The following is a 22,725-nucleotide window of genomic DNA, read 5'->3' as shown; positions in this document are numbered from 1 at the left end:
AGAAAGGGGTTTATTGCTGAGCTTCCAAATAGTGTCATTCGTGTTGTGCTGACTCTGAGTGAGTCTGTCACAAATAGAAGATAGATAGCTTAAAACACTGAGCAACTAATAATTAGAATGAGACATTATCAAATTGGTATATATTTAATGTAGAATAGATATCACTGACAAAAGGTATAATTTTAACCTGAAATGCATCACTTTAATAAAATAGGCCTGCACATTTGAACTTCGCCCACTCCTCTCCAAGATACACTTTTCTGACACGATACAGCACTTGGTTTTGCATCATGCTGTTGTGGTTCATAGCAGAACCATCCATCCTCCTTATCTGTACAGTTCAGCTGGTTTTGTCTCAAATGTTCTTCACACTCACTAGCATGTCCTGCAGACCAGTAGGGTTCCTCACATTCTTCCTCCACTGTTACAGAGTCAGTCGAATGTGCAATAAGCAATTGTTGTTTATGCTCTGAAAAGGTGAAGCCCTGACAGCACAGCAGGGACTCAGTGAGCTTAGGAGAACCGGTGAACGCCACCTGGTTAACAGATGGATATAAGTGAGCATAATCTACAGAGAAGCTTGCATGGGACAGATTTTGAGTGAGCACACTTGCAGTGAGGGCAGAGTCTGCCTCGTTCTCCAGGCTCTCTTGGATATAACCGTGCACAGGCTTTTCCTGGGGCTGACAATCTAAACCACTATCTACCGTCTCCTCTGGATCACACACGAGCTCCTGCCGGAACCAGTCCGGGTTCTCCTGCTGGTAGGCCCGAAACGCCGCGATGGCGTCTCTCAGGGCCCTCCCTGCTGGACAGTGGAAGTAGTCCTCCTCTGCGATGCCATAGATGCGCTTGACTGTGCCTGGCTCCTGCTGCTCCTGGCCCAGGATCCTGAAGAGCAGCTGCTCAAAGTGCCTCATCAGCTGGTATCTGACGGTGACATGGAAGAGCAACGGGACGTCAGCCTCGTCGCTGACATCCTCGAAGTAGGCCACCATGTACCTCTCCAGGGACTTGGAGCGCACAAAGTCCGGCACGATGAGGGCCAGGGCCGGGGTGAACATGTCGCCTGCTGGGGAGGCCAGGTCCTCCCTCAGAGTCACTCTGTAGACTCCATCACTGGAACAACCCCTATTCCCACTGCTACCACCACCACCACCATCATGGCTACCACCACCAGCACCACCGCTACACATGGCCCTCCACTTGGCCATGACGCCCCGTGAGCAGAGGATGAGGATCTTGTCATTGGAGAAGGAGCCGTGCGGCCCATCGCTCCTCTGCTGCATCTGCATCTCCAACCACTGCAGCTGGCCTACGGTGCTCAGCCAGGCCGAGTCCAGGAGGTCCAGGGTGACCTCCGCACCACACTTGGCCCTAAGGAAGGCACACAGCTTCAGGATGATCTCCTTGTAGAGCGGGTGGTCCAGGGAGTACAGGATGAGGATCCTCTGGGTGGCTGTTTTCTGTGCGGGTATCTTCTTCGCTGGGCTGGACTGGTAGTTGGCGGTTTTGTGGTGCTGGGTCATAGAGTGCTGGGTCATAGAAACATCTGGGGAGATGCAGTGAGAAGATGAGAGAACATGGGATTCAGCAAATAAATGAGGCAAGAGGCAAGTGAAATGACAGTACACACACACACACACACACACACACAAGAACTCGAGATAATCCATTAGTGGAGTCTGTTGAGGGTTTTAGCGTTACGGAAGTGACAAAAGCACCAAACTTTGCATGGTGTTTCTTTAGGGTATATGCTGTAATTCTACCCTAGGAGCCCTCGGAAAAAAGCTTTCTACCATGTCATGTACAATATGTCATGTTGTGTAATGCATTACATTGGTATTACATGACATTATACTTAGCTGACAATGTCAACATAGTCCCAAACACAGCAGAGATGATGCAAGGGCAGTGGTAGCCTGCTTGACCAGATTGATGAAACTACAAAAATGTACATAGTGTGAAAGTATGGGTGAGTCTGTGCTTACATGCTTGACAGCAAATGTAACATTGTGAACGATTTGAGAAGATTCTTGTTCTGAATTAAAATGACCATTTCCCACACTGAAACATTGACGAGAATAGACTGCTGCTAATGCTCGCAGCTGCATCTGAATGGGGAAGTGTCAGTGCAAGATGATGTCCAAGGTAGCAGGTTCTCCATCCTCTAATTTCCATAACAGATATTTTTTATTTGTATGAGAGAGTGTAAATGACAGGACCTCTCCATATGTATGAAGAACCCATAAGATCACCTAATTCTACATTTTCACAAGTAGCATTGTGCATATAGTGAGTGCATTTCATTCATCTTTAGAATGGCATTACAGATTACTCAATATACATTAGGATACAGTATGTCTTCAGTTCAAGTTAAATAGAGATGATTTCTAAGTAGGTGTTTAGTAAGTAGGCAGAGGTAAAGTGTTTTTTTTACCTGAATTTGCAAACATGTCCTCACCTAGCACTTGTGTCACAAGTTGTATTACAGTCAGCTCAGTAATCATTGTACTTCAATTGCTACTTCAAAACTGACAGCTGATGGACAACATGTATCGTAGGTCTTTGCCACCCTTGCCCATAGGAGAAATATCTATATAAAACAACAATTCTCATATGGCATATAAAAAGTAAATAATAACCAGTATTTTCTTGATATGCAAGGGACACAAATAGTCTGGGAGGAAGGATAGTCTACTGCCAGAAAACAGATGTGTTACCACTTTGCTCTTTTAAAACATAAAGTATTTTTCAATATACTGTATGTATGGTGTATTGCATATTGGTTATTTATAATTTCCTAAGAATAAAGGCCCCTATCACTCCATAGTACACTTAAGACTTGAGATATACATATCTGAACACATTTTATTTTGTAATGGTAATATATACATTTTATTTTGTAATGGCCTTGTAGAGGTAGCTCATCCAAGCTGTCACTGACACTAGATATGTACATGTACTATTCATTTGATTGATATGAACATTTAATATTTCACATATTAGCCCTTTTCATTAATACAGTATTGACTAATATGACCAGAGTACAGTAAGTTTTGCATGTAAAAATGTCTATTTGTGGACATTCAAAATGAAGGACATGGAGAAGATCCACCTTTTCATGTATGAAAAATGCAATTTTCCTAGTCATAATGAATATTTACAATTTGATAGTCGTGGTAAGTAATAGGGAAAAAGATGACATTTGTGAATTGGCAGCATGAATTCTGGAAAAAAGCTGCTAAAATATTACACAGTGCACATTTTGATGTCAACTTACTGTGTATTACTTTCACCAACAGTACTTCAATGAAACATTACATTATTATAAGCAATACAATGACCACCCCAACTTTAGGTATACACTACAGCAGTGTTTCTCAACTGGTGGGTCGTGACCCAAAAGTGGGTCGCGGAGGGGTCATGGGTGGGTCACGGAGCCTTGGTGTAAAAAAAACGTAATTCTAAAAAAAAAAATCCAACTTTTCCTGCAACAATTTATATCTTTTATTTTGATAGGCTAGTCATAGATACAATCTGAATGTTTATGCGAGATGGATAGCGTGCAACCAGTCATTCGGGTCTTGGTTACCTTTTGAGAATTGCATTGAATTGACTTGAACGCTAAAAAAATTGGGTCGCGGCCGAATGAGAGTGGAAAATGGTGGGTCCCAACACTGTTCCAGTTGAGAACCACTGCACTACAGTAATCTTAAAAACACTGTATTCCTGTGCTCCTAGGATCATACAGCTTTATCCTGCGATGACCTGCTAATAATACCCACCTGGATGACAACACCTCCGCAGCAGGACACCAAGGTAACCAGCAGCCAGCATGACCAGCACTTGGACAGGAACGAACCAGAAAAGCCTTTTCCTTAACAGCGGTGTAGTATCTAAAAAAGAGAACAACGCAGTGCAGTTTTACTTGATGATGTTTAGTGTGATGGATATTGATATTTCTAATCCATAATTTTGCAATGGAGTGACTTACAGTTACAGATGTTTATTTTTTCCCAGTGATCCACACACGCTTTTATACATTGTCCAGATTTTGGTGTAACCTTCAAGAAAAAAAAGGGGGGATACAGTAATGTCACAGTCAATAACAGTATCCCAAAACTCTGAATACTTCTAATACACTCAAAATGGTACCTACTTTGATGGCCAGTTGGCATGATTTATTAGACTGGATCAGCCATAGGAGGTCAAGTGTAAAGTTGGCATTCAGCCTTTTCTGAAGGTCTTCACTCTGATTCACAAGATACATTTTAGTGTCAGAAAAAAACTCTCTTGCAGAAGAATTACTATTGAAACCGTACACAGTATATCTTGAAACACATTTCCAAGGTTATTATACATGCAGTATGTCTGGAAACTGAGTTCTTGTTGTTCTAAATTCCTCAATCTGAATTCTATGTCAGATATCCATGTCAGTCGTAGTGACATTGTGATTTTACATAGTACATAATGTGGATTTTGCCAGGGTAAAGTAGGCCCTATGTGTCTTCTAAAAACAAATAGAACATGTCTGTTCAAGAGAATAGAGGGCAGAGACCTTTGGTATGATCATAGTTCTAGGTTCAGGGAAGTGTGTGTCGTTGATCATTAATTCATATTCATCGGCGTGTATCCAGCCATCAAAGCTTGCAGAGATGTCCAACTGGTTCAACCCCCTCTGGGATTCAGACCATGTAATGTTGGGCTGCCAAAGGCTCCCTGTCATGGCACGATTAAAAGGATGGTGAATAAGACAAGGAACTGTAACATGTCAAACATTACCCCCTCAATGAACGCAAAATAATTAGTTATTTGGACTTCTTCCTCCCATTAAACTCCTTAACAGAATAACCGTACCTGAAAGTGCAAGTGATATGATGTTTTTTTTTTCTTTAGGCCCTAGTAGACACAGCTTTCTGCATTCCACATGTTACCAAACTAGGTCTAGTAGCATGTAAGGCAGGGATGGGCAATTGGAGCCCCGGGGGCCATATGTGGCTCGTCCCCTCACTCAGTGTGGCCCGTAGATAAACCCATGACACTTTTTCATTTGATGTCCATTGTTTGCATTGCATTGATTTGCAATTTAAGCCAGCAGGCAAAACCACAGGGCTCTCACTATTTTGTGCCACAATTTCAGTAAATGTGAGCACTTTGCATATTCTTTTAAACCACTTGTTTTGTCTTTGCTCATTCAAGACATAATGTTAAAATGCAATGATTTAAAACACATTTACAAAACGACTTTATCATTTTGTTGCTTCTTTCATATTCAACTAGTTGAAGTACATGGTCATGTGGCCCTCCGATGGTGGCAGTGAAAAATGTAGGCCCTCCTTATCATGAAAGTTCCCCATCCCTGATGTAAGGCTTAAGCTTTTCCCACCGGCTTTAGACAGGCAGAGGTACTGTAGGATAATTGGAACACACCCAAGGTTTCCAGTCAATCTTGTCAACTGATAAAGCATATCAATTACTCATATTATACTTAATCATATTTACCCATAAATATTGAGTGAGATGCATTCTTCAGTTTTTGAAATTATGTAGGCTAATCAAACGTGGACTTTGCTTTCAGTGAACCCTATTTAATGGCCCATTCAGTGTATTTGACTGAATCCTTTTCTGAAATCAACAAACTCACCATGTCTGGAACATCGTTCACATGCCTTGATCTTTGGATTTGAACAGTCTAAAAAAATACCGATGAGAAATTATACAACTTGTAAGTTGGCTATTCATCTTAGTACAATATGGTAAAAACACAAAGTGTTAAATTACTTTCAGAAAATGCTGAAAATACAGGACAAACAACATGCAAGGTAGTCACAGACTGGAGCCAGCCTTCATCCACTTTCATCCTAGCTCAATAACTGACCTATTTATTATGAGAAAGCTACAATATCTTGCAGAACATTTTTTACCCACAATGGCCTCATTTAGGCCCTACATTTAATTCAGAATTTATTTAATTTGCAATGTAAACTCGACTGAATTATCAGAATTAAACACATTATGTACACATGGTGGCCAATGTGGATAGCCTTACCAGGGATTGAGATGGTGTGTGTGATTGTTTTCGTTTCAAAACTTGTAAGGAGTTTGGGCAAGTGAGAGAAGGAGATCGAGTATTGGCATCCTGGCTCAACCCCCACACTGTCGGATGTGAAAGACCACTATGGGATAGAAATATCACAAGTTTTAGCAGGATCAAGTCTATATAATGAATATGCAAAAGTCACAATAAAAATGCAATAATCACTCAGAAAAACAGAATTTATGAACACAGTTGAGTTTATGTAAACTGCTTTGAATTACAGTAAGGCTAGTAGCAACAGGTATTTAGTAACCTACAGATACATACGCCAAAAGTAGACAGGTTGTGATGGGGGTTAGGTTGTCTTACCACTTCATCATCAGGGTTTGGGTCATTTAATTTGTTGTCAAACAGGTATTGAATGCAAAGACTTTGGTTAGTGCAGTGCTCCAGCACAGAAAACTCACTCCCTTGCATCATCTTTACCGAAACTGGGGGGGTATAAAAATGTGATGCACTCCATCATTATGAGCCATAGTAGAGCAAGGGCTCATCATGTTAATGAGGAGACCATATACAGTTCGGTTTTAACCAGCACTCCAACCCCCAAGACAGAAGGCTACAGGGCTACAAGCACTGTTGTAGATATAACAAGGTTAAGGCAAGGCAAGGCAAGGCAAGGCAAGGCAAGTTTATTTGTATAGCGCATTTCATACACAGGTGCAACTCAATGTGCTTCACAAAATTAACAAATGCAAAAAGAAAGGAAACAGGCAAGAAAGAAGGAAATAAATTAGAGTCAAAGAACATTTAAAACATTAAGATAAAACATAAGGTATAAAAAAATAAAATAAAATAAACATGATAAAAAATAATTAAAAAAATAAGAATGATAATTTAAAAGTTACACATAAATACATTCACTAATTAGTGCGTTAGGATATATTGCTTTGCTCAGGCCATTAGCCGTTAATTTGGGCATACGCATTGAGCCCAGTCTCAGGGAAAATCAACTGTATGCTTCGTGGTGCCGCTACGAGATAGCCTAATTTTTCTGTCGTCGAGAGAGAGCGAGTGAGAGAGAGAGACCACCCGAGCAGCGTGCATTCCAGGAGGGGAGCTCTGTCGTTGTGTCAGCTTCATGCCATGTCTCCCGGACTCCAACATTGTCCCTAATCTTAAATATAGCTGCAAGCAGCAATGCGGGGCCAAGCAGTAAAGTTGCCAAAGTCGCCACGGCAACAAAAGGAGCTGCAGCGCCCCCTTTGGCCCAAAATGTTGGCAATGTTGGTGTGCATTCCTCGGAGGGGAGTGTGATCACATGAACCAAGTTAAGTTTGAATCCGTTGAAGAGCTGCCGAGATATGAGCTCATTTCCTGTTACGTGTTGGTGGCGCTAGAGAGTTTGAGCTTGGGGTCTGGATTTTTTTGTGGGAGGTCATGGGATGGACTAGTATGTGTGCAAAAAATTTTGAAAACAGATTTTGACAAACGATTGCTGAGGTATGACCTCACTTCCTGATTCACCACTTTTACCACAATTTTGATTGGCTGTCACCCTCAAACGATAAGAGGTATACAAAATTCTTTGAATACCCCAAAGAAAATCAGTGCCAAGATGAAGTGCACCCTTTTGTAGGGCATTCTGACCAAAATTGTGGGACAAGTAGCATTTTTATTGAATTTCACAAAATTCAAAATGTCAGACTTTTTTCTTCCGGTTGACATGAATTCATATAGTGTGTTGGATTCGGCTTGGCCCAAGGATTCTAGTGATAGTATTATTTATTAAAATTAGGCATACGGTGTAAAAGCTACAGGCAAAAATGTAGCTAACAATTTGACCTGTTGGTGGCGCTACAGAGTTTGAGCTGGGGGTATAATTTTCTTTGTGGTAGGTCATGGGATGGACTACTATGTGTGTAAAAAATCCTAGCCTAATTCGACAAACGGTTGCTGAGATATGACCTCACTTCCTGTTTTGCCACTTTTACGACAATTTTGATTGGCTGTCACGGCTAAACGATTTAAGATATCTAATATTCCTTGAGACCCCATACAAACCTCAGTACAGAGATACAATATACCGAATTTCGGGCAAAATGTTCAAAAATTGCGGGAAAAATAGCATTTTATTGAATTTCAGAAAATTCTAAATGGCGGGAAAATTATCCTGGCAAAAAATGACACCATATGTCATATGGTGCGTTGGATTTGTCGCGGCCCAAGGATTCCAGCGATACCACGTTTTTGAAAATTGGCCCAGCGGTTCAAAAGTTACAAGCAGAAATGTACCTGCAACTTTCACCTGCTGGTGGCGCTAGAGTATTGGGGCTGGGGACCTATAACTCGCTGTGGGTAATGTTGATGCTGCCTCAAATATGTGTGCCAATTTACAGCGTTTCTCTATGTATGGTTCTATGGGCTACCATAGACTTACAGTGAATTTTACAAAATTCAAAATGGCGGAATTTCCCTTCTGCGTTGACATAACTTCATATAGTGCGTTGAATTCGGCTTGGCCCAAGGATTCTAGTGATAATAATATATTTTACATCGTGCATATGGTTTAAAAGCTACAGGCAAAAATGTAACTAAAACTTTGACCTGTTGGTAACGCTACAAAGTTTAAGCTGGGTATCTGATTTTTTTTGTGGTAGGTCATGGGATGAACTACTATCTGTGAACAAAATCCCAGCCTAATTCGACAAACGGTTCCTGAGATATGACCTCACTTCCTGTTTTGCCACTTTTACGACATTTTTGATTGGCTGTCACGGCTAAACGATAAAAGATATCCAATATTCCCTGAGACCCCATGTGTAGCTCAGTCCAGAGATACTATATACCGAGTTTCGGGTGAATTGGTCAAAAATTGCAGGAAAATTAACATTTTTATTGAATTTTACAAAATCCAAAATGGCGGGAAAACTATCCTGGCGGAAAATGACGTCATAGGGTGCGTTGGATTCGTCTTGACTCAAGGATTCCAGGGATACCAAGTTTATGAAAATTGGCCAAGCGGTTCAAAAGTTACAAGCAGAAATGTACCTGCAACTTTGACCTGTTGGTGGCGCTAGAGCTTTGGGGCTGGGGACCTATAAATTGCTGTGGGTAATGCTGAGCCAGGCCCGAATGTGTGTGCCGATTTACAGCATTTTCCTACGTACGGTTCTATGGGCTGCCATAGACTTGCAGAGGGAGAAGAATGGTGACTAAATAATAATAATAATAATTAAAGCTGCGAGCAGCCTTGGCGGGCCCTCGCACCTACGGCCCAGGGGTCGTGGCATATCGCCCTGCTGTAATACACCTACACCTGTGAAAAATGAATCAACTATAACGATGAGGTCGGTGAATGTGTCATTGTAGTAGCACTGTTGTTGCTTCATGTCCAGTTTTCTTCTTCAGTCGCAAAGTCCACACAATTGATAGGCATGGGACCTACTTAGCATGTCGCCCTGCCCTAATACACCCCTACCTGTGAAAAACGAATGAAGCGTATGAATTTTCTGACAGGTATGAGGAAGGTTAAGACGTCATTGTCGTAGCACTGCTGTCTTGTCCACTTCCCCTCTCGGTATCCCTTTGCATTGCCATTTCAATCATATAGACGCATGCAGAATGTTTTAATTTCCACATTTATAGCAATTCATTCGCCTAAAACATGGTGGCACTGCACCTGGTGGGCCACTGCAGTCACATATATGCCAGCTTCGAACAGGTTTCTGCAGGGGGTTCTGTTGAGTCTGACATTTTTAGATTTGTAAATGCGCCATACTGAACAACCATGCCATATAATTTTTACAAGCAGAAATGGGGACCTGAAACTTCTTCTGGGAAGTTATGGGATAGCAAAGAATGTGTGTGACAATTTCCAAAAGATTCTTACCATGGGTTGCTGAGATTTGACTTCACTTCCAGTTTGGGGGTGTTAAGAGGATTTTGATTGGCTGTCACGGCCAAACCGTAAAAGATGTAATAAAACCCTTGTACAAATCTCTTCAGAGTGCTCCTGAAATTATATGCATCACGTTTTGTGAAAATCCGACCAAATTTGAAGGATTAGGAGCACGTTATCGATTTTCACCAAATCCAAAATGGCGGACATTCTGAAAATGCGGGTATGATGTCATGGGGTGCGTTGGATTCGTCTTGGCGCAAGGATTTCAACGCTACCACCAGATTTAAAATTGAGCATGCGGTTCAAAAGTTACAGGCAGAAATGTAGCTAAAACTTTGGTCTGCTGTTGGGTGGTGACTTTGTACTTTCAACTGCTGGTGGCGCTAGAGTGTTTGAGCTAGCGACCTGATATTTCTTGTGGCGGGTCATGGGATGGTCAAGGATGTCTGTTACAATTTACAGATAGTTCTGACCATGGGTTCCCAAGATATGACGTCACTTCCTGTATGGCGACTTAATCCAAAATGGCGGACATTCTATAATGGCGGATATAATGTCATAGGGTTTGATGGATTCGTATTGGCCAAAGGATTTCAACGCTACCCCTGGATTTAAAATTGAGCGTGCGGTTCAAAAGTTACAGGCAGAAAAGTAGCTAAAACATTGACCAGCTGGTGGCGCTAGAGAGTTTAAGCTAGTGACCTGATTTTTTTGTGGTGGGTCATGGTATAGATGGACATGTCTGTGACAATTTTCAGAAGATTGTGACGATGAGTTCCCAAGATATGACTTCACTTCCTGTTTGGCGAGTTTTAGGCGACTTTTAGGCCATTTATAATTGGCTGTCACGGCTAAACGATAAAAGATATCCAATATTCCTTGAGACCCCATATGTAGCTCAGTCCAGAGATACTATATACCAAGTTTCGGGCGCATTGGCCAAACATTGCGGGAAAAATAGCATTTTTATTGATTTTCACAAAATTCAAAATGGCGGGAAAACTATCCTGGCGGAAAATGACGTCATGGGGTGCGTTGGATTCGTCTCGGCCCAAGGATTCCAGGGATACCAAGTTTTTGAAAATTGGCCCAGCGGTTCAAAAGTTACAAGCAGAAATGTCCCTGAAATTTTGGCCTGCTGGTGGCGCTAGAGGGTTCGGGGTGAGAACCTATAATTCTGGTTCTGAGTAGCGGCGCACATTTCCGACCACCGTGCCAAAGGGCGTCTCACCAAATGCTTCTCAGACAAAATGGGCGACCCGAACAACGAGCAAAAAGAAAAAAAAAAATAATAATAATAATCCGAGGGAGAACAATAGGGCCTCGCACCCTCCGGTGCTCGGGCCCTAATTAAAGCTGCGAGCAGCCTTGGCGGGCCCTCGCACCTACGGCCCAGGGGGCATGGCACATCGCCCTGCCCTAATACACCCCTACCTGTGAAAAACGGATGAAGTGTAACAATTTTCTGACAGGTATGAGGAAGGAGAAGGCGTCATTGTCTTAGCACTGCTATCTTGTCCACTTCCCCTCTCTGTATCCCTTTGCATTGCCATTTCAATCATATAGACACATGCAAAATGTTTTAATTTCCACATTTATAGCAATTTGTTCGCCTAAAACATGGTGGCACGGCACCTGGTAGCCACTGCAATCATATATATGCCAGCTTCGGACAGGTCTCTGCAGAGGGTTCTATTGAGTCTGACACTTTTGGATTTGTAAATGCACCATACTGAACAACCATGCCATGTAAGTTTTACAAGCAGAAATGGGGACCTGGAAGTTCTTGTGGGAAGTTATGGGACAATGAGAATGTGTGTGACAATTCACAAAAGATTCTTACTGTGGTTTGCTGAGATATGACTTCACTTCCTGTTTGGGGGTGTTAGGAGGATTTTGATTGGCTGTCATGGCCAAACCGTACAAGATGTAATGAAACCCTTTTACATCTCTTCAGAGTGCTCCTGAAATCATATGTACCAAGTTTTGAGAAAATCAGACCAAATTTGAAGGATTAGGAGCACGTTATCGATTTTCACCAAATCCAAAATGGCGGACATTCTGAAAATGCGGATATGATGTCATGGGGTTCGTTGGATTCGTCTTGGCCCAAGGATTTCAACGCTACCACCAGATTTAAAATTGAGCATGCGGTTCAAAAGTTACAGGCAGAAATGTAGCTAAAACTTTGGCCTGCTGTTGGGTGGTGACTTTGAACTTCGAACTGCTGGTGGCGCTAGAGTGTTTGAGCTAGCGACCTGATATTTCTTGTGGGGGGTCATGGGATGGTCAAGGATGTCTGTTACAATTTACAGATGGTTCTGACCATGGGTTCCCAAGATATGACGTCACTTCCTGTATAGCGACTTAATCCAAAATGGCGGACATTTTATAATGGCGGATATGATGTCATAGGGTTCGTTGGATTCGTATTGGCCCAAGGATTTCAACGCTACCCCTGGATTTAAAATTGAGCGTGCGGTTCAAAAGTTACAGCAATAAATGTAGCTAAAACTTTGACCTGCTGGTGGCGCTAGAGAGTTTGAGCTAGCGACCTGAATTTTTTTGTGGTCGGTCATGGTATTGACGGAAATGTCTGTGATAATTTACAGAACATTGTGACGATGGGTTCCCAAGATCTGACCTCACTTCCTGTTTGGCGAGTTTTAGGCGAGTTTTAGGCCATTTTTGATTGGCTGTCACGGCTAAACGATAAAAGATATCCAATATTCCTTGAGACCATATGTGTAGCTCAGTGAAGAGATACGTTATACCAAGTTTCGGGCTAATTGGTCAAAAACTGCGGGAAAAATAGCGTTTTTATTGATTTTCACAAATTCAAAATGGCGGGAAAACTATCCTAGCGGAAAATGACGTCATAGGGTGCGTTGGATTCGTCTTGGCCCAAGGATTCCCGTGATACTAAGTACTTTAAAATTGGCCCAGCGGTTCAAAAGTTACAAGCAGAAATGTACCTGAAACTTTGGCCTGCTGGTGGCGCTAGAGGGTTGGGGGTGGGGACCTAAAAATTTGGTTCTGAGTAGCGGTCGGCATGTCCAACCACTTTGCAAAAGGGCGTACCACCAAATGCTTCTCAGACGAAATGCTAGACCAGAACAATGTGAATATCCGATCAAATTTGAAGGATGAGGATCATTTTATTGATTTTCACTAAATCCAAAATGACGGACATTCTGAAACTACGGATACAATGTCATAGGGTGCGTTGGATTCGTCTTGGCCCAAGGATTTCAACGGTACCGCCAGATTGAAAATTGAGCGTGCGGTTCAAGAGGTACTGGCAGATTTGTATGTAAAACTTTGACCAGCTGGTGGCGCTAGAGAGCTTGAGCTAGCGACCTGATTTTTTTTGTGGTGGGTCATGGTATGGACAGAAATGTCTGTGGCAATTTACAGGACATTGTGGCGATGGGTTCCCAAGATATGACTTCACTTCCTGTTTGGCGAGTTTTAGGCGAGTTTTAGGCCGTTTTTGATTGGCTGTCACGGCTAAACGATAAAAGATATCCAATATTCCTTGAGACCCTATGTGTAGCTCAGTCAAGAGATACTTTATACCAAGTCTCGGGCGAATTGGTGAAAAATTGCGGAAAAAATAGCGTTTTTATTGATTTTCACAAAATTCAAAATGGCGGGAAAACTATCCAGGCGGAAAATGACGTCATTGGGTGCGTTGGATTCGTCTCGGCCCAAGGATTCCAGGGATACCAAGTTTTTGAAAATTGGCCCAGGGGTTCAAAAGTTACAAGCAGAAATGTTCCTGAAATTTTGGCCTGCTGGTGGCGCTAGAGGGTTGGGAGTGAGGACCTATCAATCCGGTTCTGAGTAGCGGCGCACATTTCCGACCACCGTGCCAAATTGCGTCCCACCAAATGCTTCTCAGACAAAATGGCGGACCCGAACAACGAGCAAAAAGAAGAAAAAAAATAATAATAATAATAATTTATCGGAGAACAATAGGGCCTCGCGCCCTACGGTGCTCGGGCCCTAATGAAGAAAACCTACTAACTCTATAGGGGCCTTCGCCAGCTTCGCTGCTTGGCCCCTAAATATAGCTGCAAGCAGCAATGCGGGGCCAAGCAGTAAACTTGGCAAAGTTGCCACGGCAACAGAAGGAACTGTAGCGCCCCCTTTGGCCCAAATCTCGCCAATGTTGGGGTGCATTCCTTGGAGGGGAAAATGGGGAGAGAGACGGGGAGGGTCGGCAAAGGACCTGGGCTGGGAATCAAACCCGGGTCAGCCGCATGATAGACGAGTGCCCTACCGGTTGGCCACGGCAGGGCCTGTGCTGCCCTTGATTTATATTGAGTAACACATTTCCATTCCCTCTCAAATTAGTCTATAAAATATCAGCAAGTAATTTCTATACTTGAGAGGCTTGCTTTTTGGACAGCAATTATAATCCTCTGTGATCATTCTATTTAGTAAAATTGTTTATATGACATACAATATTATGGAAAAGAATCATTGAGCCTACTGAAAATAGGCTTTGAAATCCTAAACATAAGAATCCTATAGGCTGCAATGTAATGTTGGCCAGCCTTTTGAGAGACTGGTCTGAGGAATTGGTGTACATAGAAGTAACGTGTGTGTGTGTGTGTGAGTGTGTGTGTGTGTGTGTGTGTGTGTGTGTGTGTGAGAGACAGAGGAACCGAGAGAACAACAATGGTCTCTCTCTCTCTCTCTCTCTCTCCCTCCCTCCTTCCCTCTCTCTCCCTCTCCCTCTCCCCCTCCCCCTCCCTCTCCCTCTGTCTGTGTGTGTGGGGTGGGGGGTGGGGGGGTATGTGCAGGGGCTGGGGCAGTGGGGCTTTGGTTGACACTAGAGCAATAGCAGAACTACGCACACACCTAAGCTCTCGTCTCTTGTGTGTCCAGAGACCCCCTGCTGAGAATGGTGTCAGTGAACGTGCGCAGGGGCTGTTGGCAAAGGGGACAGAGAGATGAGAAAAATCCCTCCATTCTTTCCACAATTTTGAATGGCTGCTGTGAGCTGATAGTTTTTTCAATCGTTACGAAAATCCATACCTGGGTGCAACATAGTGTGAAGATGACCTGTGTACCAATATTTTGAAAATTGGGAGTACGGTTCAAAAGATACAGGCAAAAATGTAACTAAAATTTTGACCTGCTAATGGCGCTACAGAGTTTGAGCTGGGGATTTGATTTTTTTTTGTGGTGGGTCATGGGATGGACTTCTGTGTGTGTAAAGAATCCTAGCCTAATTCGACAAACGGTTACTGAGATATGACCTCACTTCCTGTTTCGCCACTTTTACGACAATTTTGATTGGCTGTCACGGCTAAACGATAAAAGATATCCAATATTCCTTGAGACCCCATGTGTAGCTCAGTCCAGAGATACTATATACCAAGTTTCGGGCGAATTGGTCAAAAATTGCGGGAAAAATAGCATTTTTATTGAATTTCACAAAATTCAAAATGGCGGGAAAACTATACACGCAGGGTACAATATCATCACTAGTTCTCGGATTTGTCCTGGGCCAAGGATTCCAGGGATACCAAGTTTTTGAAAATTGGCCCAGCGGTTCAAAAGTTACAAGCAGAAATGTACCTGCAACTTTGACCTGCTGGTGGCGCTAGAGCGTTGGGGCTGGGGACCTATAAATCGCTGCGGGTAATGTTGATGCTGCCTCGAATATGTGTGCCAATTTTCACAACTTTCCTATGTACGGTTCTATGGGCTGCCATAGACTTGCAGAGGGAGAAGAATTTTGACTGGAGTCAATGAGGGAACTAAAACACTAGGGGCCTTCGCCAGCTTCGCTGCTTGCACTAGGGGCCTTCGCCAGCTTCGCTGCTTGGCCCCTAACCAGAGAAATTAGAATACAGGGAGAATGTTCACACTGATTGGTTCCCATTGTAGCCAGTTAGCTTTGCATGCATACTGCAGTTCCTATGGAGTGTCCACTAGTTGGCGTTGATAAGTCCTTTCAGAGCCGTATATAGAGAGAGTCTGGCCAACTATGGGTTTGAACGTTCGAGCTATCCCGCAATTTTGATTGGATCTGGACTGGTCACATGTTTTATGGACGCCATTTTCATTCCCCACGCTCCCATTAATGAGCATTATCAGATATAAAAAAATAACGCTTCACTACAATATTATTACATTATTATTATGACAAACCGTTGTGCATATGGCTGTAGTGCAGGGCCGGGTCAGGAGAAAAAAACAGCATCGTTTAACTCGTGACATAAACGGCCATTTGGGACATACACGGATATAAACTCCCCTTTATGGAATATAAAGGTCAGAATTAATAACCGGAAAGCAGCAGGTTTCTCCGTGTTGTGTGAGGTAAATGTATTTTCCCCCCTTCGACTTTTGTTAACAATTACTTTTGAAAGAAATAGTCATGATGATGGCATGCTTTCAAAAACTCCTGTCCGCACTTTGAAAATAAATGAAGTTACGTTTCTGTCATAACTTGAAATTAGCTTGTCAAATCTTAATTGCCACCTGTAGCCTAAGTATGCTATACTGTGAAAACATAACTTTGCCCACCAAGTTATTATTTCTGTCGCGCTAAAGGTCCTTTCCCCCTGCAATTTAAACTCACATCCAGTCTCATAGGCCTACTATGAATATCCAGACTCAACCTACGAGCATCCAGACTCATCACAGTTCTACTATCTGCAATCGAGATTATGCACTGCTGAGTACATCGTTATTTTTAAACTACTAAATCTCGACACAACGTGAAACTTTGGCGCAAGTATCACCAGGGTCCCTGTACATGAACTTGACCATCGTTGTGAATATTATTTCTATACATTACTTAAATATCGACTTTGACGTTGGCTCTACCTAGGCAACAACAACACAGAAGTAACGCTTGAATGCACTGCTGAGCACATCAAAACTATGCTGACAAAACCCTCTTTTAAGCAAACCCCTTCTATACGAACAAACTTGTTAACGTTTGTTTTCATATGTTGAGATCTTGATAATACTCCAACCCAAGTTTGATGGTCTATGAAGCCTTATTTGTATTTTAAATCCAGCGATTTTGACGGTATGCTGCCCATAGGGTTACACTGTAGAATCCTTGCCGTGGGGAGCGAAAATGGTGTCCATGATTCGAGTTGGCCAGACTCTCTCTATATACGGCTCTGAGTCCTTCATGTGGGAAAATGTATGGAATGGAAAAGGGAGCCCATATGCTATGCACTATGGGTGGTGTTTACCAATAGGCTGTATTGACAAATCTTTCAGGTGTGTAGTTTTACAGCAGGGAAGAAGATTTCGACCTGTACTCGCTAGCATCCCGCTAATGTTTATGGGTTCGGCCTCATAAAAATTGAGCTTTGTGACCCAGTATATAATAATCTAGTGGCGCAAAATAATCAAAACGCTACTGAAATGAGATCTTATTATTTCTAGCATGCGAACTGGATATTAATATTTCAGGGCAAAAAAACATTAAAAATCACAAAAAATATAATAGTAGAAAACTCCATTGACACCCATTCATTTTGCACTTAGGTAGGATTAGGGTTAGCCAGTTGTGGCTAGTAGCTAGTTCCGTGAGTGAACACCCCCTGCCTTAACCTTAACCCTAACCGTAACCCTAAACTTAACCGTAAATCACTTGTTTGAAATGTTTGATTATGTTTCCAGTTAACCTTCACTCACGCTCGATTGTTGACGTCCATCCGCATTATTCTTCCCCCCAGAACCAAACTACCCCAATTGTCAGTTCCCCCTTTCGTCACCAGTGGTGTAGTCTACGTAGAACGCGGGTATACGGAGTATACCCACTTCTAAATTTCAGGGATTTCAGTATACCCACTTAAAATTGATTGATCCATTGTTTTGAATAGAACAAATATATACAGTATACCCACTTCAAAAAATGCTGAAATATACAGTATACCCACCATAAAAAAATAGACTACACCACTGTTCGTCACCTACCCACGAGAAACGAGGCTATTCGTAATGGCACCACGAGGCTTGAAGTTGATGTTTTTCTGTTTTTCTCGTAAAGACTTCACGAATGGCCCGAGTTACGGTTGACGCATTCCTACGAGGCACATGCTATCTTTGTTTTCAGCAACTGTCTTAATTTCATCCCAGAGATCCTTACCGTCAGCCGGTGCTCTCCAGTGCAGACGCAACACGGGCACAAGGTCGCCATCCTTATCCCAAAGCGTCCAGCTGAGGGGCCCCTTTAATACAGGGCTGTTCGGCGCTTTCATTTTGTCTCTGGTCACCAAGCCGCCGTCTAAGCAGTTGCCTAAAGTTAAAAGAAAGACATAATCGCTCACGTCCGCGCATTAGGCTGCATGTAGGCTAAGTATGACTCAATGTGCAGGCAAACTTACTTTTAGTAGCTGTACAATTCAGCCCCTGTAAAAACGTAATGACCGAGTGAACTATATTTAAATATAGGCCTAAATCACATTGACGTTACAATGAAATTACACACAATAAAATGTAGCCTAAATCATTGCGTAGCTTACCTTTTGCGAACAGTTTAGAGGCTTCTGTATCCGAAGAGAAACAACAAGGTGAGATGCTATTAAGAAAACAAAAAACCGAACAACCATTATTTCCCACGTTTGTTGTGCGCCAACTGTCAGCATAGTGTTCAGTGCTCACACAAGTTATCCGGTTTCCCCTGACGGCTGGCAGATAGCGCACTTCCTCTTTATCTGATTTCTGTTGAATTAACAACTGTCTTCAGCGTAATTTCCGTGCACTTCAGGCCCTTAAGTAACTCCAATCATGTGTAGCTGCTTTCTTAGCACCTCACAAAAATGTTATTGTCAACTTGACAATATTGTGACAACATTCCATGCGCTATACTGTGCGTAAAGCCCATATTGGCCACGGGGTGCCACGGCCACAGGGATGGAGATATGATTGATCTCTTCTTCTGTCGCTTTTGGAGAAACTGAGGTGCCTTTAGATGTATGTGTTGTATCTTATCCACCGGCGCATTACCCCCCACTTCAACTTGTCCAGTCGTTTCCCATCTAAAAACACGTGTTTTATTTGGTACTTGCTAGTCCATCGTGCATTGTTGCAGGAATAAAGTAAAGGACAATCACTGGATAATATTTATAGGCTATAATACATTACCCAGCAATAGCTCCCCCTTGCTCCTCCTCTTTCTTTTTGCAATTAGCACAACGACTGTATATGGACCATTACGCAGCAGCCCATAAATTCTCACCATATTCTTGCTATTGGCCAGAGATTATAGATTAGATAAGAGTCACCATTATTGACATTGCAAAAATGAATAGAGATAAAGTACTACGTATGATATGTATGTATGCATGTATGTATGTATGTATGTATGAAGAGAATACAAATACTGTATGTCAATAAAAGTTAGTATGTAAAGACTGCATTAACACAAAGTGTAAATATAGGCGCTGTGGTGAACACTGTTAGACAGAACCTGTCAGACACACACGCAGCCTGCATACTAGCAGGATAAGATCTTCATAGGTCCTATATCCTCAGGTATCAGCCACACCAGGTGGTAGAGCTTAGCAAATCATCTGGTATTACTTCGGCAATGCAGAGCCTCCGTTGAACAACCAGTCATTGACCTGAGGTCTGTGATGCCCAACTGCCTCAATTTTTTTTCCCTCTTATTTTTTCCCCCAAGCGTGAAGAGTTTGAAGTTAATTTGTAGATAACGGCACTTTTGAAAATGTTATATGATATAAATTCAAATTTTCATAGGGGTGGGACATTAATCAGTAGCCTAAATGACAAATCAATACATTTTTATGATTAATTTTTAAAATATTAACTCAAATGAATCACATGCCAATTAAATGAAAAAAGTTAAACTTAACTTTAAAAAGTTTGTATACCAGTCTTAGACCTGTAGCAGTTTTTTTCCTTTTGTTCTGGAAATAGATTGTTGACCCAGGGAGCATGTGCTACACCAAAGACAATAAGATAGGCAGAATCAGCTATTTTCACCCACAAAAATGTTGCTGTTCAGGAAAACATTGTTGTGAGATTGTGATAAATTAATTACAAAGCTTTGAATGTACATTTTTAATCAAATCCCACTCCTAGTTCACTCTTTATGCTGTCAGAGTTAATTGCTTATTTGCTCACACTTTTCAGTGTTGTCATGTTTGGTTTGATAATCCATTCACCTCTGGCACCCATATTTTAACAACTTTTAGGTGATAACGAACACCCCGATAAATTAGAGGGCTTAGGAATGATTAACTGTTAAGCTCAGGGCCTCATCACCCTCTTGACGTACAGTGTCCTTTTGGTGGACCAGACAGCTCTTAAATCTACGAAGCTAATGTAAGGTCATAAGCTCAAGGCCATTGGCTCTCCACCATTAGCATTGTTTCCAATGAGCAGGCCATTGGCTTTTCTCATGGAAGCGTGGCTGTGTGCGGATTCCTAATGAAGTTATGCACAGTGAGTTCCAATGAAGCTTACAGGAATGGCCTTCCAGAATGGAAATGATGCCAAACTCCTAGAGAGAGAGAGAACACACGTGTCAGAGGTGTGTGTGTGTGTGTGTGTGTGTGTGTGTGTGTGTGTGTGTGTGTGTGTGTGTGTGTGTGTGTGTGTGTGTGTGTGTGTGTGTGTGTGTGTGTGTGTTTGTGTAGGTGCATCTGTGTGTGTGTGTGTGTGTGTGTGTGTGTGTGTGTGTGTGTGTGTGTGTGTGTGTGTGTGTGTGTGTGTGTGTGTGAGTATTTGGATAGGTACATCCATATGGCTGTGTGTTTGTCTGTGTAGGTGTGTTTGTTTGTGCATGTGTGTGTGTGTGTGTGTGTGTGTGTGTGTGTGTGTGCGTGTGCGTGTGTGTGTGAACGTGTTGGTGCACGTGTTTATACATAAGTGTGTGTGTGAGTACATTGAAATAACTGGCTGAATTAGCTGGTGGGGTGGGCGAGTCCACAAGGTGTGTTTGATGCCACATGGTACATGCAGCGGTGGGAGAGAGTGGGAGAGAGAGAGGCGTAACAGGGGTCCTATTTTAGCGAGCCATTCACAGGAAAGTTTGAAATCATAAATCTATCATCAAAAATCATAAAATACTTTTTCTCTTCTGCCACCACCGCGACCCTCACTTTCCCCCTTCTCCTCTCTCCCGTCTTCAAGTTAAAGGTAAGTCCCAGTCACAGCACACACAAATGTTGTTTCCAATTTGATGTGTTTTTCAGCTGTATGCAAAATTTTAGAGTACACCAGAGTGGTCGATGTCTATAGTTATTGTATGAATTTACAGCCTCTAAAAAAGCTGGAAAGGTGAAGCTTTTACAAGCTGGCTGGCAGGTAGAGAGGTAGTCAAACATGAGTGTATAGGTGACATTGAGTAGGTGTTTATGTCCCTCTGTCGTTGTGATGGTACAATTGGTGATTGCACCAACCGCTGACATTTCAATGTGATCTCTGCGTTCGGTTTTCATACGATTGAAACGGTTTTGTGCAGTGGGATATAGGCTACATGTAGTGTAGTTTATTTTATTTGTTAAGCGTGTTTGGTAATTGTACCTTGACATGTTTCAGTGAAGTGATTCTTCTACATTTTCCGTCAAAGGAATTAAAGTGACCCTATGAAATGTGTAGATGAGTCATCCTTGTAAGTAGGTGGATGTTTAAATGAGTCAGTACAAGGTGAGTGGGTGTCCGAGGTGCCCGTGCAGTATACTGTAGTGTAGTGGTCTGTATGGGACTAAACCATAGACTGGCTCTCGTGAACATTTTGACAGTGAACTAATCCTGCCTGTAGGGGGAGCCTTCTTAGAAAATGAACAAACAAAAGTTACAAAGTATTAGTTTGTTGTTAGTAGTTTGTAGTTAGTTGTGAGTTTTCCACAATTGCTTGAACTTAAGTTGCGTTTTACCATTACATAACTGTTAGCTTGGTTTGGCTTTGACCACAGGGGGACAATGATGGTATGTTGAATCTTATAAAATGTGATGTTGACACCATCAGAATACTGTTCATAGATGTCAGGAGTCAGATCAAAGTTTATGGTTTAGCTATTCGGAAAGGCGATTTGTCATCTTGACATAGCGCGGCAGATACCAGATGAATGGGATTTCTTCATGAAAATTGGGAGTCAACACGTCAGTAATGCTCTTCAATATTTCTTTAAATTGCGAAGCAGATAGAATGAGTGAATGACTTGACACAACTGCTAGTTCGTATAGGGATAGTAATATCTGTCTGGCTTCAGATGTGGAATACAGTTGCAACAACACAAAGCAGAATCAACATATCTACAGCATCCATAGATACTGGGCAAGAGCCAACTTGAGTTGATTTTTAAACACTTTGATGTTCTGCCATGTTGTTGGTATGAAGGTATGGATGGAAAGCCATTGTGTCTACAGGTCTCAGCCATTTAGCATCCTGCAGTTGGCAAGGAGTCTCATCCTTGACGCAGGGTGGACCCATCCAAAATGTCAGGCCAGGCAACACCTGCTGTTGTATGTAGGCCGAAGGCAAGCATTGCTGCAATGCGGTCCGATATAGATTGGGGGAAGAACACACAAGGCCATTTCTTAACAAGATGTGTCATTGTCTAATTTAGTTTCTGCATAGTTCTTAATGTCACATGTATATTTCTAATGACAGGACAGGGTTCATCATATTTACGTTCTACTGTGTCTTCATTTGACTTCTTTATAAAAATAAGACAATCCGCACACTTCAGGTCTATTTTTGTGCAAAGAAACTTTACTTGACTTGCAAGCTTTCGGTCCTTAGACCTTCATCAGGCAGAGTGCATAC

At 42.3% G+C, this 22,725-nt stretch overlaps 1 protein-coding gene across 2 annotated transcripts; it reads right to left on the bottom strand.

Annotated features, from left to right (window-relative positions):
* Positions 1–145: 145 nt before the first annotated feature.
* LOC134447864 (interleukin-17 receptor A) lies at positions 146–19,004 on the bottom strand. 2 transcript variants are annotated; one of them, XM_063197553.1, is made up of 11 exons: positions 18,452–19,004; positions 18,314–18,338; positions 18,076–18,225; positions 6,410–6,531; positions 6,053–6,179; positions 5,648–5,695; positions 4,562–4,722; positions 4,163–4,255; positions 3,998–4,067; positions 3,789–3,899; positions 146–1,552 (listed from the first exon to the last, which is right to left on the bottom strand). In XM_063197553.1, the coding sequence occupies exons 1-11, from the start codon at positions 18,572–18,574 to the stop codon at positions 198–200; spliced, it is 2,385 nt and encodes a 794-aa protein (XP_063053623.1). In that variant the 5' UTR covers positions 18,575–19,004; the 3' UTR covers positions 146–197. The 2 variants fall into 2 exon arrangements, with proteins under 2 accessions (XP_063053623.1, XP_063053624.1); XM_063197554.1 differs by lacking the exon at positions 6,410–6,531 and having other exon boundaries at positions 18,076–18,338.
* Positions 19,005–22,725: the final 3,721 nt, after the last annotated feature.

Source organism: Engraulis encrasicolus, chromosome 4 (assembly GCF_034702125.1).
Source record: "Engraulis encrasicolus isolate BLACKSEA-1 chromosome 4, IST_EnEncr_1.0, whole genome shotgun sequence".
Lineage (NCBI taxonomy): Eukaryota > Metazoa > Chordata > Actinopteri > Clupeiformes > Engraulidae > Engraulis > Engraulis encrasicolus.
This window is presented reverse-complemented; position numbering and strand designations above follow the sequence as displayed.

Excerpts from the sequence above, each read along its gene's own strand:
- LOC134447864 (XM_063197553.1), bottom strand. The coding sequence starts at position 18,574 with ATGCTGACAGTTGGCGCACAACAAACGTGGGAAATAATGGTTGTTCGG. Across the intron at positions 18,339-18,451 it reads CTCTAAACTGTTCGCAAAAG|GGGCTGAATTGTACAGCTAC; the intron begins GTAAGCTACGCA and ends ACGTTTTTACAG. Across the intron at positions 6,532-18,075 it reads CTGGAGAGCACCGGCTGACG|TTTCGGTAAAGATGATGCAA; the intron begins GTAAGGATCTCT and ends ATACCCCCCCAG.